Source organism: Amia ocellicauda, chromosome 2 (genome assembly GCF_036373705.1).
Source record: "Amia ocellicauda isolate fAmiCal2 chromosome 2, fAmiCal2.hap1, whole genome shotgun sequence".
Lineage (NCBI taxonomy): Eukaryota > Metazoa > Chordata > Actinopteri > Amiiformes > Amiidae > Amia > Amia ocellicauda.
In genome coordinates, this window is record NC_089851.1 from 19,280,229 (window position 1) to 19,307,003 (window position 26,775).

At 36.9% G+C, this 26,775-nt stretch overlaps 1 protein-coding gene across 5 annotated transcripts in view; it reads right to left on the bottom strand.

The window, feature by feature from the left end:
* Nucleotides 1–26,775, bottom strand: part of unm_hu7910 (un-named hu7910) — a 65,065-nt gene that overhangs the window by 16,100 nt on the left and 22,190 nt on the right. For 3 of the 5 annotated variants that reach the window (XM_066720261.1, XM_066720227.1, XM_066720236.1), the window contains 18 exons: nucleotides 26,325–26,402; nucleotides 23,408–23,482; nucleotides 21,429–22,079; nucleotides 21,218–21,274; nucleotides 20,298–20,336; nucleotides 20,016–20,057; nucleotides 19,593–19,625; nucleotides 19,436–19,477; nucleotides 19,044–19,088; nucleotides 18,406–18,444; nucleotides 18,111–18,146; nucleotides 17,769–17,831; nucleotides 14,701–14,739; nucleotides 13,904–13,936; nucleotides 12,948–12,992; nucleotides 11,757–11,801; nucleotides 5,135–5,176; nucleotides 67–155 (listed from right to left, as the gene is read on the bottom strand). In XM_066720261.1, the coding sequence (XP_066576358.1) occupies nucleotides 67–155; nucleotides 5,135–5,176; nucleotides 11,757–11,801; nucleotides 12,948–12,992; nucleotides 13,904–13,936; nucleotides 14,701–14,739; nucleotides 17,769–17,831; nucleotides 18,111–18,146; nucleotides 18,406–18,444; nucleotides 19,044–19,088; nucleotides 19,436–19,477; nucleotides 19,593–19,625; nucleotides 20,016–20,057; nucleotides 20,298–20,336; nucleotides 21,218–21,274; nucleotides 21,429–22,079; nucleotides 23,408–23,482; nucleotides 26,325–26,402 (1,493 nt within the window). The remainder of the gene's footprint in view (nucleotides 1–66; nucleotides 156–5,134; nucleotides 5,177–11,756; nucleotides 11,802–12,947; nucleotides 12,993–13,903; nucleotides 13,937–14,700; nucleotides 14,740–17,768; nucleotides 17,832–18,110; nucleotides 18,147–18,405; nucleotides 18,445–19,043; nucleotides 19,089–19,435; nucleotides 19,478–19,592; nucleotides 19,626–20,015; nucleotides 20,058–20,297; nucleotides 20,337–21,217; nucleotides 21,275–21,428; nucleotides 22,080–23,407; nucleotides 23,483–26,324; nucleotides 26,403–26,775) is intronic. The other 2 variants (XM_066720252.1, XM_066720244.1) reach the window with 2 other exon arrangements.

The following is a 26,775-nucleotide window of genomic DNA, read 5'->3' on the forward strand; positions in this document are numbered from 1 at the left end:
AGATGAAATGCATAAAGCTGGAAATCTCACAGGGTTAGCTTGGTGGAAAAATAGTTTAAACCTCACCTTCTTCCGTAACTTTTCTGCAGCGTCTATCTCAGCTTTGATAGTTTTATCAAATTTATTCAAGAGCTTTGGCTTCTTCTTCTTCTTTGCTGAAATCAAGATAGACAAATCAACAATGTGTTGAGGACCACTCCCAGGGCACTATCATTTGAGACCGTGAAAAAAACCTGCTTTATTGTTTGAATGAATAATTAATTAAGTATTGATTGGGGGAAAAAATTGCAATTATACCAAAAAGCTTTAAGCCTATTGACTTCGCTGTGTGTCACTGGCCTTTTGTGCTTTTGATGACCAGAGCTAAAACTGTGTCACTTGCAAAATGGAGCAGCAAAGTTATGTATGAATTTTATCCAAGCATAAATCTAAGACAAGCGTATGCCCTCAGTTTGAAAGCAAGAAAGACAGTAAATAAACCAGCTCTATCCTTGCCTGTCCTTATAGACTATTACAAAGACTGTTCATTGTGCATCTGTGAAGCACGTGCATCATTAAAGAGATAGAAGGGTCCCATGGGAGGGATGTCTGCCTCAAAATTAATTTCACATGGTTGACTGTATGAGCTTGCAGAGTGCTTCAGAGATAAGTGGAATGTGCTGTACTAATAAATAACTCTCACAGCAAGTCAAAGAACTGCAACAACAACATATCCACAACTGTAAAGAACGCTTTCACTGGATTAGTCTGCATGGGACCAAATTAAGTCGTCTTCTCTTCAATTACTTCCAGCGTAGCCTACAAGCAGTCATTTTAAAGAGTGCAGTAGTGTAGTGTAATATACACAATTATATAATTATGATGGTAACTCTATTCCTTTTCTGTATTGCAGTCCGCAGTAGTCAGGCGCACTGTTGTGTTATCACTGCATAAGACATAGGTAAACTTATACTTACATACTATCATAGATCTTTATATGTCTGCCTTTAAACTATCATCAACTTTAAATTGTACAACAACTGCTGAAATTAACCTACAAACTCTCACTGATAAGACCTTGTACATTACCATAAAAAATAATACACCAAGGTACTGTTGAATGCACACAAAATATATGTAAATGCTAAATACTATCAGCACTGGTTTAACCATACAGCACTTCTCAAGATATATTGTCATACTTACATATTGCTATGACCAGATTTTGAAAAAAAAATCTTTACTTAGTTTTCAGTGCCATTACAATGATATAAAATACCTAATTGGGGTTAGAGGTCTGATGCTCAAAGTGGAGAAGAGGCTGCTGGGAAGGAAAGAAAGCTGATTATTTCCCTGAAGATGGATTTTAATATTGTACCTCCTGAGCCAAAGGCAAGGAGCAGCAATTCAAGCACGGTTGGGACTGAATCTTTTAATTGCTGCGATTGTATTGTGGAAAGTGCTTTCTGCAGAAATGATGCTACGCTACTTAAAAGGGATGACTTAGAGCAATGGAAGAAGAAAAGGTACCAACAAAAGATGACAATAAAAGGCTCCCATTAGTCAAGCGTGTATAAAGCCGACAGTCCTTCCTCACAGTCTCAAAAGGCAGACGATTTCACCAGCAGACCTTCTCTGGGCCTCCTTCCTATTTCCACATATTAGCAGCAGCTGTTCTCTCCCGGTAGTATTGTTTTAATAAATTATAACTCCCTTTCCTCAGAGCGCAGGAGAGATATGGCAGATATGACCCCGTATGTTAAATAAAGAATCACAGTTAACATTTCCAATTTAAGCTCCAGTCATTATCATCTATCAGGTAAATGGAGCAGATACCGACACCTTCACTACGAATTATTAGGAACTTCCGGAAACCGTAATCAAATCCTGATTAACACAAAGTACTTATTTACCAGAGACATACATCTGGAGACAGCTCTTCAGATCTATAAATTGCTTTGACTGCTTCCTGTTTCTCGAAGACGTACACCTTACAGTAAAACATAATTTGATGTTTAAAAACAAAAAACAGAACAGGAAGTAAATGATAAATAGTGTGAAAAAATGACTGTTTTGCTAGAGTTTTTTTTTAATGCAAAGGGAACAATAACCCCAAGGCACAGGAAGTCTGTGGATGTCCTAGTATCTACTCTACAACCTTGAAGTGCAACAAATGAGACCTTCCCTTCTAGAGTAACATTATGCAAAACGCTATCCTAATCGAAGCAGACAGAAAGAGTCTACTAAGATTTGACATTAATCAAACCTTACCAGTCAGGTTAATTATCTGACAGACATATAACTCCCTCTTGGATGGAAGGGGGGAGAGACTGTGCTGTACTTCTAGCATATGCAGCTGGAAATCAATCTGCCCACTGTGGGGAGTGACCACTTCCCCCCCCAGTGAAAGGGAAAGCAACATCCAGTAATGGAAGGACAACATTTTAGTTTAAACTTCTCGTTTTAGTTTAGAATCAAGGTTCCCACACCTTCTTAAACATAAAATTCAAGAACTTTCCAAGGATTTTCCAGGCCCGATTCCCTCAAATTCAACAACCTGACACGGCATAGTTTGAGACACGGATCAAGGTTAATTACTGTTAAAACACTGATTTTTTTTTATAATGAGAACTAGCAGGCTTTACAGAAGCCCACAGACAACAATTAAAAAGAGAGAGAGGATTGAATGTGTAAGTAAAAAAAAAACTTCAATTTCTGTTCTTGCACAAAATATATAAATTCAGGCACTTTCAATGACCCGTGTCTATTTATGTCTATTTTCAAAAACTTTCAAGGATTTCAAGGACCTGTGGGAACCCTGTAGAATTCTAGCAGCATAAACATTTGCGTCTCCTTTCAAGTTCTAGTTGGCATTGTTCCCGAATAACGACCAAATGGATTAACACTTTTACTAAATCTTTTTAGGCTCAGTATAAATTACAGCAAATATGGTTGATCATTAGGCTATACCAGATCCCAAGACAGCTCACTATTAACTTTCGGTTCTATTAATTTTCTGTAAAAATGCATGATATTACTTATGTCAATTTACATAATATATAAAAGCTGATATAATAACAGCTGTTAATTCTAACACAACGGTATGGTATTAAACTTGCTACAAAACACTTTAATTTCCATTTGCTAGACAGGGAATTGTGAACTGCATTTTCAGAAAGGGTTCATTTAAAATATACAGCTGTAATTAAAATCAAAGCTGACACTGTGCAATAGTTCGATAATTGTGGAGACTTAGCCAGGGGCCTTGTGTAATAAGTACAACACTACAAGACTAATTAAAAAGTAACCACAGGTGAACAGAGCCCCAGAAAGAAGACAGGGCACTGAAGAAACACATACAATATAAGCTTTAATAATCTAGAGCACATAGATCCACTGATTTTTTTAGTAAGTCAAATAAAAAACTCAAAGATGGCACTACGGTTTTCCTTTGGCTTGTTCGTCACACATAATAATCTAGCATATTAAGAGAAAACTCAATTCTTCATGCTCCATGCATTCTCGTCAGTCATAAATGTTTGCAACGTTTCCTTTCATTTACAGAAACCGCAAGATTGCTCTAACATATGGTGACATTTCTAGACATTAATGTGTTATTTAATCCACACGGATAAAGACGCAATTACATAGCTAGATAGACAAACAAATATTAATGTTCCAGTTGAGGCTGGAAGCACTGTAAGATACATTTGTAAAATCTAATAAATACATTTTTCTCTCTAGATTCTGGCCTCTATCAGATAAACTGATCACTGATTTTTGAAATTGTAAGAAAAAATGAAATTCTGAAATATATAGTTGCTATGAACTTTCCTAGGTATATTCAGATTGTTTTTCATAAATGTATTAAATTACTTTACTCATCCTCTGAACCTTACAAATACCCTCAAACTTAACTTTGTGAAGTGCTAATGCATGCTGCTTCACATGGTGATAAACCTATGAAATGAACATGAATAATCAGAAACGTGTTATTAAGAAATTGATAAAGAAGCGGTAACTAAAATCGAAATGACACCAGTAGCTCTTTGGCACATCCCCTTACACTATTTATGTGACAAAGAGAAGACTACAGTTTTGACCTCTCGTGCTAAAGATGATAATGAATTGCAGTGTGCTAGACTGTATGAAATGTGACTACAATCAGGACAGGAATCTCAGCTCTGCCATTAGTGTGTCTGTTTACTTACTAAATGTCAGTTAAGTCCTATGCATTTTAACCCTTTGCTTTCCCATTTAGTTGCACAGTAAAGAACTCTGCCTACTACACAGAGAAAATAAAACACACACCCATCATGTTTCGGACCAAATTCAGTACATAGGGATAGACTAGCATGACTGGGTGACTTATTTTAAGTAATAATGTGGTGATGTTTATTATATTAAATTATTTAGCAGACAGCTTTAACCAAGGTGACCTAAAATCATTAACATACAAGGTTCTATGTGTGCACCATTATTACATTATAAGGTTTAGAAAGCCCTGATCAAAAAACAATCCACAAATTAGTAAATAAATTCAGAATAAAAATGATAAAATTAAGCTTTAAATTAAGCTCCCCAGACTGCTTTGTGGTTTTATGAATCGAAAAATAGAAATGTATAACTGCTACAGTCCTGCCTCATTAAATAGACTAGATAAAATAGACTATTAAAGTCTAGGGTAGACAAATAAACAAATCAAGATATTCAAATAACATGTAACAGATGAGGAAATTACCTTCTTGCTATTCCAAGCATACATACTTACATGCTTCACTGTGTAATTTGGAGTTCTTGTGCGACTTTTCATGGCCAGATTTTAGAGCCGTGGGTGAGAACTGGTACGGTGCATTGATTGAACAGATACTTTTCTCAATATTGATGCCATTTTCACTCTTTTGATTTCTTCCATAAGATTTTCATCCGCACTTATTTGTTGGCCGTTTTGTCACCAGTTAACATTTTACTACTTACTCTAAGGTTATCCTTTACTAAATATATTCTATGAGTAAATAAATGGAGAATCTCCTTCGCTTCTTTGCATATGTGAGGAACCTTGATGCCACCTGGAGGTATCTCTGGGAATTGTTTTAGTTTTGTAATGTTGAATTGGAACATTTCAGGTGTTCCCAATTGAAATAACTTGGCTTACCTTTCTCCTTTGGCTTTTCTTCACCTTGTGGTTCAACTGCTTCTATAAGATAGAATATTTCAACATTATACTTTGATTTACATTACATTTCAATTAAACGTACACACATAGCCATACTATTGTAATGTGTGAGTCATTTATAAAATAGTTAACCTAGACCTAAACATGCGTCCTTCCACCTCATGTAATGAAGAGTTGGCTCATGCTCCATCTATTCTGGTCTGTTTTCTAGTGCAGGGTTTGTGTGATTCAGACTTATATAGCAATGCCATCCTAATGTGTTCACTTGCTGAATTAAATCATGTTTAAATGCTTAGTTAAAAAACTAAAAACTAAATTTAGATGTATAGCATAAAACATCACAAACTGACAGTGTTACAAAATATACAGCACACCAAATAATTTAGTGGATTTAGTGGACAGACGGATTGTGATCTATTTGGCTTGGTAGAGCTAAATAAGTATTTACATTTGCTTCATGGAAACAAATGTACAGAACATAACAGGTTTACTCAAAATATTTACATTTTTTTCCAAGTTATCTATAGGACCTAAACAGTATGCATACAACATCACATTTACAGTTTAAATCTTTCAAAAGAAGGAATACACAATATGTTTTCTCCCAAAATCTTTATTGCAGCCTCAAACAGAAAATTTACATACTGTAACAGCCATATAAAATCCCAAAATCGCAATTTCACAATAATTTAAACTGGTTAGCCTATACAGTAGGATGCCATGTAAACTTCTGACAAAATTGTTTCAAAATATGAACTGCAATATAAGAAAGATACCTTAAGATTGTCATAGTGTTATTATTGCTTATGCTGTGCAATTCATTTCCCTTGCGACAAAAACCCATTCTAAAGCAGCAAGAACCCCACCTTTCACTTATGGCTTTTAAAAAGATAACACTTTTTTTCTTTAAAACCAGAGAATTAAAAATACTTCAATCTAGAAAGCTTTTTACAAATCTAGAGTAAAACCTCTGCCTTATATAAATGTAGAATGTAGTATTTATCACCTTAAAAATTCACATTGAAAGTGTTAAGAGTAGAAAAGAGACACTAATCGAAAAGAGTTGATTTAAAAAAAATAAAATAAAAAGAATAAAGAATATCCTGCAAAACTATGTATGAAAGCACTTTTATAGAAATATTATTCTGAAAAAAAAAATATTTTTCAGAAATGTCTCTCATTGCAGAATTTCTTAATATTCAACACATCACCCATATTTATTCTGGCAGGCCCTGAATCACCACAAAATACATCAAATGCTACAGATTCTACCACTCAAAAAAAAAAAAGTACCGCATCTTCAGTGGAAGATATTTTCACAGCCAGGACACCATAGTGAATGACTGAGTTTCCTTCAAGGTTCACTTGTTTTCAGTTTCCTAATAATTAGTCTAGATACCCTCAGAGTCCTTTGCCTATTGAACAAGAATACAAACACAAATTCAAATTACAACAACAAGAAAACAGTATAAAGCTCCAGGAACAGGACAACATGTTCATCAGGAAACTAAGGGACAGTTTATTAAGATACCCTTTTCCTCGGCTCTCATGTTTGACTGTATTCACATTTGGGTCATTATTATAGACCTAGATCCCAAAAGTCAAAGGTTTATTCACATTTAAAAAAACTTTATATTTTCACTTCGAATGAGCCAATGGTAAGGTTTCAAGAGTTCTACCACTACAGTATATTCCCATACCCATAGTGTACACAGAGTAATCCTGAAGTGTCCTGATGAACACAGAAAGGACAGTCACCCTAACTGTGCAATAGTGTTTTAAAGCAGTGAAGGGCGAGGCCCGCAGCCTGAACAATCTCAGCTTAAGACCCTAGTGAGCTCAGTAAACTGTCCAAGATTTAAACAACCCCTAGACAACTATAACTGTACACAAGTAATGCAAAAGTGGCTTAGCCATTTCATTTAACCTCTATACTTTAAATCTATGATAGTCTAGTGACAAAAAATGATATATCTCTAAGAAATGTGGACAACCTTGCTTCTATATTTCTCAAAAGAAAAACGGTACTTGAGAACCACTTGTGCGCGTCCATGTATAGTGTAAGAGTTTGCTTTTGCAAGCAGAACATTGTCAGCCAGAGAGTCTGTGCCATTAAATGGTACTACACCAAGTGAGGTAAAGTCAGTGGAAAATGATACATTTGCTTAAGCTAGAAAGAAAAACACCAGTTGGATATCCTGCCTAAGCTTATTGATAATTATGGCAAAAGCCAGTGAGGATTTTTCTTTTTTTAAGGTAACATGCACATACAAATGAATACACAAACAAACTCATACACAATGATTCCTGACTATAGTTTTAAATTAACCTGCCAGCATAAATTAATTTTAGATATGCACCGCCACATTGATAACGCAATACTTTAGGGTAATAAACAGCATCAGTGGAGTAACTCACTGTGAGAGATCAGTGCAGTTTTGCATCCGTACCTTCCCACTAAAATGTCTGGTATTTGAATTGCAGATTATTTTTTTCTTTTAAAGCAAAGTCATTACCACCTAACCACTAAGGTTAAATACGAAGCTAAAAACCTTAACTTCCAAACATCATGTACACTACAGAATCAAACAAAATAATAATTAAAAAAACTAAAACTATATGCATCAAACAATCAAAGGGAAACAGAAGAACAATCATGGATATTCCTTTACATAACTTATGATAAAATACTGCCCACACACAGGAGTGTAGCTAGTATTTTAAAATAAAGGAAAAAGATTCATACCAGAGAAAAATGTTTAAAACCTAAAAACCACAGAAAAAGAATAAAACAAAATATGCATCAAACTTTACAGAAGGAGAAATGTGTTTTGAACTAGAAATGATGCATGATAAGGAATAAAGCATAACTGACAGGTCGAAAAGCACGGTGTAAAACATTTTATCATTTTTCTTTCAACAACTCGACCCCAATGGCCAGAAATCTCTTATTTTCGCAGTTGAAATAAGCAGCTGCTTCCTTTCAGCGGAATGTAATTTGGGCTGGTCCTCATGGTGTCCGAATTTTCTGTTTCAAGCTTTATGTATCTGTAAAACAAGGGGAAATGCTAAATTAGAGGACCAGGCTACATGTCAATTCATCAACTGCACCGAAAAAACAAAAACAAAATCTTCCTAGGTCTTCCTCTAAGCTTTCACACCACAAACATCCCCATGAAATGCTATATTTAACATCCACATCATGTCTAGAAATGGGGTTGGAGCTTTGATGACTGAGCAAAAAGCATGTTTAGAACATCTTGGCTGTATATGTTTAGCAGTACATCTTGTCACATGTGTGCTTGCTAACTTGCAGTGACCACAATGCAATGCTGAATGCACAGTGAAAGGCCACATTCAAAAGAATAGATCCAGATTATTTCCATTTCAAAGGAGCAACTCATAATGGGCTGAAGTAGGGAGGGGCTCCAGTCACTTTGAATATTAATAGTTTTGGCACTGCCTGAAAAGACTGCTAATTCAAAAAAATCCACTTCAAGACAACCAATTCCTCTTACAAACATGATTGCATCTAGTATTCCTAATATTTTTATTGACAAATACTGTTTTTTACCCCTCACCGAAAGGAAAACTAAAACTAAAAATAGCTAAGATTGGACAACATGAAAATGTACAAATACGTACATAAAAACCACACTGGAAATAAATTATTCTCAATAGAGAAGCATACGATGCAAATACTTGCAAGAGCTTTGCCCTGTTGTTTTCATGTTCATGTAAACACAACTACCACCAAAAGGTATTCTGCATGAATGACCTTGAGCTGAAGTAAAAAAAAAAACAAGAACTGTGGCAGTCAGATTTCCATTAGAAATGATGACACAGGCTTTGCTTTGCATTTTGTCTACCCAGTGCATCGCCCAGCTTTAGGCTAAACCTCTCCCTGAACCTTGACAGTGAACATCTCACACACGTTTCACGGTTCCTGTCATAATAAATCTGATAAAAATTGTGTGGTTGAAATGTCCTTCCTATCATTTTAAACAATTGAAAGAAACGTAAGGGTTTGTGATTATTTTTCATTTTTTGCAGTTCCTCATATCTCATTAAAGAACAGAGATGACCACAGCAAGTTGAATGTTTTTGTTCCATTCAATATTCAATATTGATAATGAAAATAAATAAACCCAAAGAAGGTAATTCAGTGAAGAAGTATAAAAATGAGGGCAATCTGTTTAATATTTGGACGTGCGGGAGAGGTACGGCAGCAGTCACATCCCTGTGAATAGGTTGAGTGTAATTTATCTGCTGAAAAACTGAACTATCCACCTTTCTCCACTTTTTAATACAGATTCAGCAGATTTTATTTATCAAAATGTTCTGGTCATACAAGTATAAATATGAAATAGCATAAAACAGTAAAATGTAGATTCTTTATTCTGAGGTATGACGAACATCCTTCATCAACTTTGATTGTATCCATCTGCTGTAAGCAAAAGGTGCCCTGTTGCATCAACAATAAACCACAACATTCAACTCTCCAGTATAAGATCTTCAGTGCCTCTTTTATGCACTTATCACTCGAAAATACTGAGCTAAAAGACCAAATACTCCACAGAAACCTGAATTACAACTCAGCTGAACTCTCCCTGAAGAAACATTTTATAGCCAATGTAGACAAATTAGTTTTATTTTCTTCAAATTACACATGCACCTCTTATGGCTTACATTACATAATGCCTTCACCAAATAAACACAACAGTTTTTAGAAACTAACAAATAACCACAATTCGAAGATAACGTATATACCTTTTCATTTGCATGCAGAATTCCAGTACATGATATAATTGAATAATGCCAAAAATTTTAAAACACTATTTCTGGACTTTAAAAATGATGTTTCGTTCATGGATATATATTTTTAGATTGATACAGTGTTAAGTTTCTAAATAGCCTGCATTTTCTATTAAGTTATAGAAGCTGGTTCTGTTTACTCCTATATTCAGGTACAGTGTGTATATTAACAATACACAATGTGCACAATGAATATAGCGGACAGTTCTACCGACAGGTTTCCCAGCTTTCTATAGTCAATATCCGGAAGGGTTAGTTGTAAAGTCAGAGATGGTGGAAAACAAGGAACTTAAAAAGCACATGAAAGAAAAATACGTCATATAATAACTGCTTCAACTGTTTGCACAAGGTACTGGTTCCAATTCAAGAAAATCTACCTAATTTTCTAGATCAGTGTATTTTATTTCCACTGAGCCCAAACTGACAAATGGACTGCAAAAAAAAAAAAGTAACTTTAAAAACACAAGAGCTATTACAACATTTTTCCATAATAACTACTTCAGCCGGTTACAACCAGCTGGCACAGGGTCCAATTTAAAAGAGCCTACCTTACTTTCTGTTTATTTCCACTTTGCCTAAACCAACTGACAGTAAGTAAGAAACTGCTGACAACCACACTACTGACTATTAACATGCAAAATATGTATTCTTCACACTGCTCAAACTGTAATCTTCAACTTATTTTACATGCTAAAAGTTAACGATGATTCACCAGGGCAGGGTCAGAGGGAGGGAAACAGATAATCAAATTCTAAAGGTACAATTACCACTTATGGTGAGGGCAGTGAGTTTAAAAAATGCCAATGTGACATAGGCTAAAAAGGAAATGCATACTGGGAATGAATCCCATTGTTAACAGTAAAGTGTACAGTATGGTGTTCAACAACCTTTTGACTCCCAAAGATTTTTCCAAAGCCTCTTAACACATGACCACCACCTGTCATGCTTCACAGACACGCTGTTCCTAAATAAGACTGAACTGAGGCTAAAATTAAAAAAACAAGAACAACTACACACTAGTTAAGCTTCCTGTCAGCGTCTGTGAATAACAGAGCACAATCAGTTGGGTTTGATCATGTTTTATACAGGGTTGTAGTTCTGGACAGGCAATGAACATCATCCGCTACATAGACAAATACACTATAAAACAAATGTCAAGATTTTGTGTTTATGTAGTAAATGAAAGCCATTCAGTGGCTAGATCTTATCACTAAATTTGAGTCTGTGCTAGGACACTCACACTATAAACCAACGACTTCGACACAAATACAGATTAATTTAAAATGTTTTAATGCATGAACTTCAAAGTGTAATATATATGTGATGATGCCTGCTGTATTCAAGGTACTATTACGTAAAGAGAGATTGTATTATCTGAACGAGTTAATTGGATGTCCCCAGCCTTTGCAGTCCTGCACATAATGTATTGTAATGTTGTACAAAAATATTTGCTTAAAGAAAATGATTTGTATATCAAGCCAACAAAACTTTGCATATTATTTTCATTAAACTAAAGTTTTGAGATTACGTCCATATATCAAGTACGTCAACAACAGTGAACATATGCATTTCTATAAGAGTTTCAAATAATAGTTTATTAACTTTGTGAAAGTTATATGATTCACTTAGCAGTCAAATAGTCATCCATAGCATCTAGAAATAATGCTTCTTTCCTGACTTCCTTGAAACTGCTTGAACTGTATATAAAGACAGAGCACCCTGTAAAGTTTACAGGTATAAACCGTGGAATAAATAGCTTAAACCTTATGCAGTTGAAAGTATTTACCTGATGGCTCCTCCTGAATATGCTGTTCTGCCCCAGTAGCCTCTTCTATTAAAATAAATAAAATAATGGATTAAGACAATGACAATATACAGACGGGTGTTGAATTAAAGGAAAAACCTGAATAAATGAGTGGAGGAACATAACGAATGCAGATGCCTACAAATAGGTGTACTGCATGATACAATTAAACAATTAACATCCTATCATGCTATGTGGCATGTATGAAAATGCTGAGCAGGCCCAGTTGAGCTTGATTTTGGATCAAGATGGCAGTGCATAAACCCCTCAATACAAAGACAAATGCACATTTGAGAGTTAACTGTTGCAAAAACCATAGGCACTGGTCTACAGAGATGTGGAAAAAAGTGATATCTTAGATGAGTCACCCTTCACCATATTCTCAACAAGTGGGCGAGTGCATGTGTGGCAACACCAAGAGAATGGTCCAGGCCTGACTGCTTGACCCCTACAGTGAGGGGAGCATTTTCCTGGCATAGTTTTGGTCCACTTGTCCCCTTAGAGGGAAGGGTCACTGCAAATCATTACAAACATTTATATACTGATGGGAGTGGTCTCTTCCAGGATGATAGTGCCCCCATCCACAGGGCACGAGAGCTCACTGAATGGTTTGATGAGTATGAAAATGATGTGAATCATAAGGTATGACTTTTGCAGTCACCAGATCTCAACCCAATTGAACACCTATTGGAGATTCTGGACCGACGTGTTAGACAGCACTCTCCACCACCATCATCAAAACACCAAATGAGGGAATATCTTTTGGAAGAATGGCGTTCCATCCCTCCAGTAGAGTTCAGAGATTCGTACAATCTGTGCCGTTTGGCTGAGTGAAGGACAGCCTGGCCTTGAGGACGAGGCTGTTGAAACCCCCCCTGTGGCGGGTGGAGCTAAGGAGCTGCTGTAGAGGCAGAGACTGGGAAGTGGAGGGATGTTGTTCTTAATATTATAACACGAGAGCAGCGCGGTTGCAGCACTACGAGAAGTGATGCTACTGATGCAGAGGAAAGCAAGCTTGTCACGTGGTATTTATGACTGTGGAGGTACCTCAGGGAGTATCTTATGCTTAGGCTATGCTTCGAGCAGAGAGATACAAGATTGAGGACTTTAGTTTTCAAGTCCATTAATCACTATCTTTCAGCATTGCACTGACATTATCAAACTCATATTTACCTGTTTGCACAGCCTCCTCAGGGGCAGATTCTTCATTGTCATGATCTGAAAAACACAATTATTTTGTATTACATGTATATCTGAACTTGAAATGTTAAGCAAAATATTCAAATGTTGTGCATTGTGCATTGCATTTGTCTATGGTGTAGGATTAAGTTTTTTGGTTGCATTACTTTACTATGGAGATTATTTGAAAATAACACTGGGAGTAAATCTAATCTTTGACCCATGATCTAATCACCAATTCCACATGTCATCTGATAGCCGCTATCTATTTGTCAGAGGTGTCTTGCTACAGTCAGCTATCATGAGGCATCAGGGTTGAAATCTGAGACAGATGGGATCAAGATATTGAAACGCAACAGGCCTTTCTTGTTTGTAAGGAATAAACAAAGTTAATGACTTATTGCAGTAAATCTTATGCTAAGCCCAATCTGTTCAAAGGCTTCATTACATTCACATTTTCCTTCAATTTAAATGAATACTATTTTTGTTTAGAATTTTGTATATTTTACAGTGCTTATCAGAGGACAATACCAGCTCACCAAAAGTACTGGAATTACAGACAGACACCAACAAATAATTCCTTATTCTGCATTTCAGTTTCACTCTTGGCCTTTTGATAAATGACTCAGAAGTGCTTTACTGATTCACTGTCCTCATCCATTCAAGAGGTGCTCTGTGGGAGTGAGATCAGGACTCAGATTACTTTCCACTGAACACTGTGGTACACTGCCAGGTACTTTATCGTGTTGATAAGCCTTCAGCTCTTAATTGTAACATTCCAATTAACATGGATGATATACTGTTACGAAAAATATCATACTGTATACTGGAAGACATGATGCTTTTAATACAAACTAACCTCTACAAACCACAAGACTTGCTGTCAATTTAACTTCCCCTTTAAGGCATGCTAATGTAGTGTATAAAAATAACCATTGCTTTGTTCTTACCTTCAGCATTCACTTCTGAGTGAATATCAGGTTCTGTAAGAGAAGGCAATATATTATTAATTAATCTTTCCAAGAGGGTTCAATAATTATGAATCATCCAACTCCACATATTTTAAATCTGCTGTCATTTACAAAAATGTAACTAAAGCACACCAGACAAGCCACCGCACTGCACTTTATCCCGGCTTAAAAGCGTGTTGTTGTTTTTTTAGAAAGTAAAAATAGGTGGATAATGTATTCAGAAAGCTGTGTATGAAATGGAGAACAGGATGCATCTCTCTTCAATTTTGAACAGAAGAAAACCGTTTGCCATATGCGCATAATATTCCATGTTTTTTTTGTTCCAGCACATAGTTCAATATGAAAGCAGGAAGTTTAACAAGGTCACACAGTTATTATTTTCACCCTCATGGTTTCGGTCTTCAAAAAGTATTCAAAATGTTTCCTTTTTTTTTTTTCCTCATCCTTACAACGTTGCACACACAAACAAAAGTAAAATGTTCTGCATGTAAAATGGGTCATAATTATTTCTATATTGCCTTTAATAACAAGATCTGAGGAAAAAAAAAGCTCTTCTTTGAACACCTCTCACAATTTACAAGAAAAAGGTGCATTTTAAGAACAGCACTTCCTGTTATTAAAGAATCACTAAGACCATCACGTCCACCAGCCCACCAACGCATTGCCTGTAGCAACACACTGCTCAGCTTTATGAGATTCTTGTAATTGTATAATGCAAATAAGGTACTGTTTAATGTAAGGGTAAGTGCCCCGTCAGGGTATTTCAATCATTTTACCTGGCTCAGAAATGTCTTCAGTAGTTAGTTCCTGAGGTTCTGAGGAATTAATAAAGTAAATCAATTATTATGGTATTTAACATAAAAAACCTGTAATGGAAACCATGTATGTCGAACATTTATTTATCTTTGGAGTAAGTGTGCTGATGTGCAGTTTCACAAAGTGGCTGCAGGGAGATCTGGCTCCATCTACTCATCTATACCATGAATTTAGAAAGTTTGATTTGATAACAGTACATCCAGTATGTTTTTTTCCCCAACACATTTTCTGCTTAAATGTGGACCTTTCAGTGTTTAATTCTGCACAATAGCAAAGTAAAACTACTAAATAGTATCTGACAATGGGAGAAGTTCCACTAAGAAAATAAAACAAAGGGAAACTGCTAGTAGGAAAGTCCTGAAATGTTTGTACCTCAATGCCAGGCGTATAAGGAACAACATGTTAGACCTAGAAGCCACAGTGCTGGCGAATGACTATGATGTTGTACGAGTGACAGAAACATGGCTTACAGGCAGCACAAGTTATTCAAAGGGACTTTGGTATTCAGTTGTGGGTCAACACCTGGCAGATGAAATTCAAGTAACACATGAGAAAGATCTAGGAGTCTATGTGGACTCCTCACTTTCTCCATCCAAACAATGTGGGGAAGCAATAAAAAAGGCAAACAGCATGTCAGGGTATATTGTCAAAAGTGTAGAATTTAAAACAAGGGCAGTGATGTTCAGACTGTTCAATGCACTAGTTAGACCTCATCTGGATACTGTGTGCAGTTCTGGGCTCCACACTTCAAGAAAGATATCGCTGCTCTAGAGGCAGTTCAGAGGAGAGCAACCAGACTTATTCCAGGTCTGAAGGGAATGTCCTACTGAGAGACTGAGGAACTGAACCTTTTCACCCTGGAACAGAGGAGACTACGTGGGGACTTGATCCAAGTCTTCAAAATCGTGAAAGGCATCGACCACATCAAACCAGAGGAGCTTTTCCAGATCAGCAGGGACACACACACCCGGGGACACAAATGGAAATTGGGCTTCAAGGCATTCAAAATGGAAAACAGGAGACACTTCTTCACACAGAGAGTCGTCACAATCTGGAACAAACTCCCCAGCAATGTGGTAGATGCTGAAAATTTGGGAACATTTAAAAATAAACTGGATAGGATCCTTGGATCACTTAGTTATTAATGGACACCAAACGAGCACGATGGGTCGAATGGCCTCCTCTCGTTTGTAAACTTTTGTATGTTCTAAAACAGATATATACAGTGAGGGAAAAAAGTATTTGATCCCCTGCTGATTTTGTACGTTTTCCCACTGACAAAGAAATGATCAGTCTATAATTTTAATGGTAGGTGTATTTTAACAGTGAGAGACAGAATAACAACAAAAAAATCCAGAAAAACACATTTCAAAAAAGTTATACATTGATTTGCATGTTAATGAGGGAAATAAGTATTTGATCCCCTATGAATCAGCAACATTTCTGACTCCCAGGTGTGTTTTATACAGGTAACGAGCTGAGATTAGGAGCACTCTCTTAAAGGGAGTGCTCCTAATCTCAGCTCGTTACCTGTATAAAAGACACCTGTCCACAGAAGCAATCAATCAATCAGATTCCAAACTCTCCACCATGGCCAAGACCAAAGAGCTGTCCAAGGATGTCAGGGACAAGATTGTAGACCTACACAAGGCTGGAATGGGCTACAAGACCATCGCCAAGCAGCTTGGTGAGAAGGTGACAACAGTTGGTGCGATTATTCGCAAATGGAAGAAACACAAAATAACTGTCAGTCTCCCTCGGTCTGGGGCTCCACGCAAGATCTCACCTCGTGGAGTTTCAATGATCATGAGAACGGTGAGGAATCAGCCCAGAACTACACGGGAGGATCTTGATAATGATCTCAAGGCAGCTGGGACCATAGTCACCAAGAAAACAATTGGAAACACACTATGCCGTGAAGGACTGAAATCCTGCAGCACCCGCACGGTCCCCCTGCTCAAGAAAGCACATGTACAGGCCCATCTGAAGTTTGCCAATGAACATCTGAATGATTCAGAGGAGAACTGGGTGAAAGTGTTGTGGTCAGATGAGACCAAAATCGAGCTCTTTGGCATCAACTCAACTCGCCGTGTTTGGAGGAGGAGGAATGACCCCAAGAACACCATCCCCACCGTCAAACATGGAGGTGGAAACATTATGCTTTGGGGGTGTTTTTCTGCTAAGGGGACAGGACAACTGCACCGCATCAAAGGGACGATGGATGGGACCATGTACCGTCAAATCTTGGGTGAGAACCTCCTTCCCTCAGCCAGGGCATTGAAAATGGGTCGAGGATGGGTATTCCAGCATGACAATGACCCAAAACACACAGCCAAGGCAACAAAGGAGTGGCTCAAGAAGAAGCACATTAAGGTCCTGGAGTGGCCTAGCCAGTCTCCAGACCTTAATCCCATAGAAAATCTGTGGAGGGAGCTGAAGGTTCGAGTTGCCAAACGTCAGCCTCGAAACCTTAATGACTTGGAGAGGATCTGCAAAGAGGAGTGAGACAAAATCCCTCCTGAGATGTGTGCAAACCTGGTGGCCAACTACAAGAAACGTCTGACCTCTGTGATTGCCAACAAGGGTTTTGCCACCAAGTACTAAGTCGAAGGGGTCAAATACTTATTTCACTCATTAACATGCAAATCAATTTATAACTTTTTTGAAATGCGTTTTTCTGGATTTTTTGGTTGTTATTCTGTCTCTCACTGTTAAAATACACCTACCATTAAAATTATAGACTGATAATTTCTTTGTCAGTGGGCAAACGTACAAAATCAGCAGGGGATCAAATACTTTTTTCCCTCACTGTAAATTAATTAGAACTGAAAAACAATGTAATCTTAACACAAAGGCTTTCAGTTACATTTACGGGGAAAATGTTAACCTATAGCGGCCTTGAAGGAGGTTTATTTATTTATTATTGCTTCTATTAAGCAATGCTTACATGAATTTGGACAAATGTGGATCTCTTGTGTATCCTGTTACTGCAGAGAACAGTAGAAGCTGAAATACATGTACTACACACCTGCATCCTCCTCCGACAGCTCTGGCTCAGAAAGCATACTCTCTTCTGCATCCCGTGACTCCTCTACAACACAGGAGAAAAAGGCATTGCAACATCCACACAAATGAAGCTCATTCATAAATCAGACCCACAGTAACGAGGAGGGGTCTGTCTGCTGTTTCCAGTGTAATGTCACACCCTTCAGAAAGTTTACTAGTTTTTTTTTTTTTTACATGTATGTTGTTGTTATACATATCCCTTGGTGGACACTGTGGATTATTATACCGCCATATGCTTTAGCATGATTTCCCTATGCTTTCATCCAAGTATATGCGGTAATGTTAAAGGGTTGTTAATACCCACCTTCTCCATGCTCGGGTTCTGTATCCAAAACAGACTCTGAAAATCAAAATAGTATGTGAGACTCAGAATGGAGGCTTATTGAGGTAGTCTAGTTAGAAACTGCAATTGGCAGTGCTATACGATCAGGTTTTGCAAGAAGAGTTTCTGAATCAGAACATCAACGTATAATACATTTTTAATATAAATTGGCAAATTTTGGATTAATCACATTACTTTTCATCATGTTCTTCAAAGATAAGCAGTTGATCTTAAACTAAAGTTTCAGATACACATTTATTTCTGAGCAACAGCTTACCCCCTTGTGTGTCTATTGTATCTTCAGGGGTATCTTCCTCTGAAAAATAAAAATAAAAATATTGAAAGATTCTGTGGAGTACTATTTATTATATTTTTGTCTTAGTCTAGTTACATAAGGTTAATAAGTTATTTGGTAATTTTTGATAAATATTGAGTATCTTGTTGCAAATCCACACACTATATTTGAGCAGTTTAAAATAGAATTTGAAATTAAAATAGTATGTAAAATCATGATCAATTTCAGTCCTTCATGATTTTCATCAAGATCAAGTGAATCTACACTTTCATCAGTTACATCTAGGAAAAACAAAAGAGTTGGGTATAAAAATCAGCAAAATTAGTACTTGTTGGATGCCTTTTACCAGACACAAAATCATAATGAAGCTTGTGAAGTAATTCGAGAAATACGAGTTAGTCAATAGGAAACATAATTGAAATTATTCGTATTTTTCATAATTTAGTGCCACTCCATGTTCAGGAGAAATCTTAAACTAAACACATTACAAACAAACATCAGAAACATCCTTTACACATGTGTAAGAGAAGGAGTGACCAAATCATCATCAACAGCTATCAAGGTTATGAATTATAAAAGGCTTTCTGTGTACAATGTTTGAGAAAAAAGACGAATTGTACCTAAACTAAAGTCCTCTTCCTCTGGCTCTGGAAGAGGGACAGCAGCTGAAACAAAATTTGAATTGAATTGATCTGTTAATAACAATATATTCAAAAACCTGACATAGAAGCTGAGCTTTTGCACAGTATTTGAATACGATTTTAAAGCCTTATGTGCAGATTAGTTGTCCATTTTAACTGCAAACAACAACCACCAAAGACCAATAACAACACAAGAATCCCAATATAGGGAATTAAAACAGAAAGGGTTAGTCCAGAACACACATTCGTGGCAGTAGGATGAACAATTTAATTGAAATGAGTAACATAAAGGTTGTTTGTGAAAAATGTAGCTATTAAAACAGTACTACAAGATGTTGATGACTAGTTCGATCTACCGAGTCAAAACAAACCTTGGATTTCAGATTCCACATCCATGCTCTGAGATCCATAGACTGTTACAAGCAATGAAATTAAAAATTGTTAGTTATCTACTGGTGTATGTGCTACCACTACAATCTAATGAAGTTTGTCATGAAGGAGGCATAAGCGAAGGACCAGGCCTCTTACCTTCGTCCTCACTCTCCGAGACTGAGGAAGCATCTGTAAAACAGGCGCAGATAAATAAAGACATGGCTTTCTTTGATCATAAACACTGACGCTACCAGCATGCCCCACCAACAAGCACATGTGCAAACAAAGTCTTGATCAAGGCACTTTTTCCAATATGTCTGATCCCCAATCCCACAATTAAAATTAGATTACACTTTTAAGTATACCTACTGCCGTGCTATTATCTTCAAAAGTTTATAAACTATTTGTAATGCACTTTTTTCAAGAAACCATCTGTTAAAGATGGATTTAAATAATGTGTTATTAATTTAAAGTAAAATGCTAGCAGTAGCAGTGTTTTCAAAATGATGGAAATGGAAATGGAGTTTTTTTTTACTGATAAAGCAGCAATTAGGGAACAATATTAGCAAGAATACAGACCTTGGACATCTTCACTGTATTCTTCGCTCGGTGACTCTTCACCTGTAATCAGAGGGAAATAAATCAATTATTGTACATGAATTATGGGGGGAGGTGAGGTTGCCCTTTCCTAAACGAGTAACAAGGTGGCTTTGTATTAAGCAAAAATGTATTGAAGAGTTATGCAGCTCTTTCTATACGAGTATCCATAGGTGCAACCCAAACAGAGACACAAGTATGGCTTACTACACGGGATTAATCCATGTCTAACCAAATATGTAACAATGTAAATCCACAGCGTACCTTCAAACTGCTGGTCTTGGTATTCACTTTTCTCAGGATCTAAAATTAAGGAAATATAGTTGTAATTAAACTGACGAAGGACCACACTGCATCTGCATTCCTGTCCACCCTACTAGGCACGTGACAGCTTCACAGCTGTGCTCAGCACTGCAGTACTGCTTCTCACTGCTCACCACATAAGGTTACATGTGAGGAAAGGTTTCTTTAATTTTTAAGATCTACACAACTGGCCTTAAAGTGCAATTTAAGTCTGCACCTCATTATCACTACCTGCTGGAAATTTGCTTCAAGTTTACTGCAAGTTTGAAATTCTTTTGTTAAACGCCTTTACACTACAACAGTTGCACTTGTAACACTCTCTTTTGTACACATTTAAAATCATATCTGTCAATGTGAGTCACCTCAGGAAAAAAAGGGCAGCAGCCAAATACATAATTAAATAGAAAATTTGAATTTTATAAAAGGGAGTCCTGAGCAGCATCTTACAAAACTTATTTAAACTAATGATAATAAAAAGGATTACACTGTGGTCCATATTCCTCTCTATCTGTATTTCTATGCAATTGTGAGAAGATTTCCAAAGATGATTTCTATTCTAGATTGTCCTCACATGAGGGGTGGCATGCGGTTCTATCCTTCTCAAGGATACAGAAAGTCAAACCTAAGTCTGGAGGTTTCTATTAAATGTACCCAAGATAATTGTGCTGTCCTATCAACCAGCAAGTCTGTACTTGACAAAATGCAGCTCATAGCATGATATGTCCACCTCCATAGTTGACTGTGGTCAGAAGACATGGGATGAACAGTCTTGGCCTTCTCTATATCCAGGTGTGAGCCAATGTGAACAAGAATACAGTCAATATTTAAGGGTCTTATCAGACAAATCTACAGTATAAATCCACATCAAATACAAATGTTACCTGAATATTCTTCTTCTGCTGGTGGGGTCTCCTCCTCTTCCTCAGGCTCAGAAGTAGCTGGAAAACATTAATTTATTATGTTATTCCATTGTCAGTTTTTCGGTTTCTCCATCAAATCCCTCACAGTAGCCTGATTAAAACAACACTTTAAACCACAGAACTGACACACACAAATAAGTCTGTCAATGTAATGCACACAAAAAGTTCTTACCATCTTCAACAGGAGCTTCCTCAGTTTGGTAAGACTCCTCTTCCACCTCCACAGATGGCTCGTTTTGATCGCCTTGGTCCTCCTCTCCGTCTGCCTCCACAGCTTCATCTAACTCTTCGGTTTTCACCTCTGGTTCCTCATGAGTCTCAGGGACAGTTTCCTCTACCATCTCCTCTTCCACAGGGGCTGCAAGCTCCTCCACTTCCTCTGTTCCTTCCTCTTCCAAAGAAACGTCCGCCTCATCTTCAACCGGAGCCTCTGCTGCCTCCTCCTCCTCTTCTTCCTCCTCAACCCCTGCTTCCATTCTCTCTTCTTCCGCTACGGGGGCATCCTTCTCGAGTCTTTCCTCTTCTTCTGGAGCATACTCCGTGTTGTCATCCACCAGGGGGAGCTCCTCTTCCACTATGTCCTCTTCTTCCACGCTGTCCTCCTCTTCCACCTCGTAAGGCTGTTCCTCTTCCTCTCTCTCCCGCTCTGCTAGTTCTTCAGTGTCTTGGAGTTCATCCCACAGCTCTACTTCCTCCTCAGCCTGGAACTCTTCTGCTACAGCCTCCTGCTCCAGGACTTGTTCCTGCTCCTCCTCCTCTTCCTGCTCTATTTCAGTGTCCCCTGCCACTTCTTCCTCAGGCTCCTGTTCTTCCTCTGCCTCATCTAGTAGGTACACATTACCAGAGAAATGTTATATAGGTTGCCCCTGTATCACAACCCAAGTATATTCAGACCCCAAACACAAACCTCATAATGACTACCTAAAAAAACAAGACCTGGGCCTATATTTATCCATTGAAAATAATAAAATAAAACTATGAAGGATTAGAAAGTTTGCATGCATAATTAATGTCTATGTTATCAGTCTTGCCTAAGGGAGAGATGTTACTAAATTCACACATGGAATTTGCATTAAAAATGCCCCCATACAGCCATATATGGTAAACATAACCTGTAGAAAACAAATACATTGAATGCATGAATTGTGACTAAGATGGCTACAGAACACACAAAGAAGGTGTGCATTTAGAGTAAAATTGTTTAGATGTTAACAGGCTGCACCTCAGTTTATGCTTATTATACAATTTTGCACTAAATTATGCACTAGTATTATTTTATTGTATACAGTGTTTAATAGGGATGTGCTAGTCACTTATTTGTGTGGAGAATAATAATACTTCTGTATGCTGATTATTTTCATGTCATAATTCAGTTTTCAAATATTATTCAAAATAACAGGGGTACAACTTGTTTTTTCTTTAGAGTACAATCATTCTATCTTGAAGAAATTATTGCATGATCCAGAAAGTCTGAGAGTCTACTGCAAAATTGTATGTTAACAAATCTTCGCATAGATTAGGATAAGATTTGTGGGTTCGCAAGATTGACCCCTGGAATGTTGTTTAAAATAATGACCACCTCACTTTAATTTTGTACCAAGATGGACACCGAGACTGTTCTAAACCAAGTGGTGCAGAGTACACTTTGAATCCATCACAGGTACAAAAGCTATTGGGTATCACAATACTGTGATAAACTATAACCCATCTGCTGTGTAATGTCAGAAATGCAAAGATGAGTTGGAACTAAATATACCCGTATACAAGAACGGATTATTTTCTCCAAGAAGCTTACGGAAACACTCCAACCAGCCCGTAAAGAATTGGCTAAGTGGCATGTGGTATTTGTTGTGTGATTGAAACAAATGCAATTCCTACTTTTAGTTTACAAAATAGTTTATCTTGACCTGAAGACTTCCTTAAGATTTTGTTGATGTGTATGGGCTAGGAATGTAAAACACAAATTTGTTTTACCAAGTGTTACTCAAACTGTCAGTTTAACAAAAAACAAGACAAAACCAAACTAAAAGTTGTTATGTTACAGTCTCAATTATATAGCTTCCACAGGTATTCTCTTGATATGATCATTATCATCCTTTGCATATTTGGCAGTGTGTTGAAATCTGATCTGCTGAAAACAAATATACCTACCGGGAGGAGGCTCCGAGTCTTGCTCAGCCACACTTGCCTGGATTTCTTCCTCCATCACTAGCTCAGGCTCAGGAACTACAAATTGTGTTTCAAAAACATGGAAACATTTAAGTATCAATAAAATGAATATTTGAATGAGGACTAAATCTCTAAAAAGTGTTGGGACAATTAACTGTGGTTAATATCAAAATCCAGTCATTCTGCATTGGTTGCCACTCAAAACTTTGCCTTCACTGTTCTCCCTCTGTCTCCAATGTCAAAGAAAGAATTATCTTAATAGATTGCAAAGCAATACTGTTCAGTGAAAAACTGCATTTTAGATGTGCTAGCTGACATACAGGCTGTCCAATTAGGCTGTAAACATAATCCTTAAACAGTACATTAGTTCACCTGATTTTTAATAGTAGGTATACAAAAACTAAATGCATTTTGCCGGGTAAAATAATTGTATTGTCATAAGAACATAAGAAAGTTTACAAACGAGAGGGGGCCATTTGACCCATCGTGCTCGTTTGGTGTTCATTAATATCTAAGTGATCCAAGGATCCTATCCAGACTATTTTTAAATGTTCCCAAACTTTCAGCTTCAACCACATCGCTGGGTAGTTTATTCCAGATTGTGACTCTCTGTGTGAATTGCTTCATTATGCCTATGCCAATGCTATGACATTGTTAATAAAACTTTGTCAATGCCAACATTCTCGTGCATTATCTACACTGCAAAGCCATATTTTGATATCATTTTACAGATGTGCATGAGTAGCACAGTAGTGTATGTTTGAAAGATGATGGAAAATTCATTAGGGGACTAGTGTCCTCACAAGCACCCATCTGCTAACAAAAGGCCAGTGATTTAACAACCCATTCATAACCTGCACATTTTATTGTACTACATAGTCTTTCTTTATAAATAATTACTATATACCTTTTTATATTGGGGATTGTTAGTGTGTTCTGTTGACTTAAGATTTAAAACAGAAAACAGTTGTAGGCCCCAGACTGTTAAATTAGTACAGGGACAGTGGAAAAAAACAAATCAGATTAAAAAATATATATATGTTTTGCGCCGTTTTAACAGATGTTCAACTGGGCATAAGCACTTCCAAAAATAGTGGAAGTGTTCAGGCATTACACACAACGTTTGCAACCATAATAAAAATGTCAGACTTCTGGTGTCTGCATCATGCACTGTAAAAATGCATAAACTAGCTACTAAATACTGGTGCTGTCCTACTCTGACATTGTGTGTTGTGTCGAAAAATAACTGTCAAAGCTGCTGCTATTGATAATTGTGTATATGTACATAATTTTGTAAGTCGCCTCTGGATAAGGGCAATTGCTAAGAAATAAATAATAATAATAAATGTAGCGGCAAGCAGCAATGCAGGGGGGCAAGTACACATCTACACAGTACCACTGAGTCTAACACATTCTAATGCAGTTCAATACTGCAGACTATCACACTTAATGCGATTTAAACATTGTTGAAATTTGATTGGCTCATGGCGGCCATCTTGTTTCATCAATCATATTGCCATTAACAAATCTGATGAAGGACCTTGCCAAGGGCATGTGTACAAAATTTCACAGAAGTTGTTTGAACATTATCCAAACTTGGCATTAAATCCAAGATGGACGCCATATTCCATTTGGCATAGCTCTGCATAAGCCTCTACAAATTTATGAAGTTTCATGAGTTTTTTTTTTATTTTTTTTATTCAAAATGGCTGCCTACCCTTGTGACCTATGACCACCATTTTGACATTGGGATTAGGTCAAGTGGCCATGGTCATGTGTACAACATTTCATATCAATCGGACAAACCGTTTCGGAGAAGAGGATCTATGAAGATTTTTGGCCATTCCAATAAGGCTGACAAACCATGTGACTTGTCAACTTGTCTTGAACAAATCTGAATATAGGCCATAACATAACTTCACGCACCAAGTCTCACATCTGTCCCATTTGTGGTTTCGGAGAAGATTTTTTGTAGATTGTCCAAAATGTGTAACTTAAGCCAATATGGCCACCATACCATGTGACACATGGCTTCCATATTGCACATGACATAGCTCTACATAGCCATCTATCACTGTATGAAGTTTCATAACTTTCCGTCCAGCGGTTTGGTTTTTACAGGCTTTTGAAAATAATGGCGGAATAATAATAATCCTAACAATTACAATATGGTTGCAGCAACTTCATTGCTTGACCCCCTAATAATAAACATGCACATGAACAACTGACTATTTCATCTTAATAAGCAATTATTAACTAGCATTTGATTTTATTTGCTTAACACAGTTACTGTAGATTAATGCGTTTTGAGGAGTTAATTTCCACTTCACAATTCAGCTCATGCTCATAGGACAATTTGTGAGTTTCCTACCATATAACCAATTTCAGTAGAGTACATGACATTCATTAATTGTAACAAAACACCAACTCGCTTGAGAAGATTTATGTATTTTTGAGGGGTCAAATGTATTGGGGATGAATGCCAAAGAACCCTACTCAAAACATACTCAAGAGATTTCTTACATTCTTATCTTACCCATTGTAAAACCAATACAAAACTAAAATCTGTCATTTAAAAATATGTATTAAATGAAGATAGAATATAAAGTTTTACATTGAAAAGGTGTTTTAGCAATTTTATACTTGTTATAAAATATTACTAATAATATCTGTAAATTACAAAATTATACAGAATGTGTTAAGTTTTATTACTCTTAATGAATCACAGCATAAACTTAAAAATGAAGAGTAATGTCAATTTCAACTATTGGTAAATGTATAACCTTTATACATACTTTGAAATGGTCATGCAGTGATTGCATTATATTTGGTTGTAAAAGTTTTAAAATCAAAACCACAAAAAGGACATAATCCTTGAAATCGTGTGTGTGGCATTTACCGGTTTCCTCGGGGGGCTGCGCCACTTCATCTTCTCCCAGTGACCTTGACTCCACAGCAATAGGTTTTTCCTTTAATCCTGAAGTTTTTAAATGTTGATACAGACCCATGAAGCATTACATTAGCAGAATATTCAAATCTCAGTGACTCCGTGAGCTCATACTAAAATATTAAATTACAATACTGTGATCAATATTCTCGCATTACGAATCTGTTTTTATACAAGTAAAGTTAGTGTTATGGAAAAGAAAAACAAAGGTACTTTCCACATTTATGCAAAGGAAGAACCCTCTCCAAGAAAGGAGGAGAAAAAAAAAAAAAAGTCTGACTTGGGTTCACTTTTGTTCTTTTGCTTTCTCCACCGACAGACCCCCAACTACCCCCCATCCACAATCATTTTTAAAAACATCTACACACTGGGTAAGATAAGCAGCACTTCATACTGGAGCACT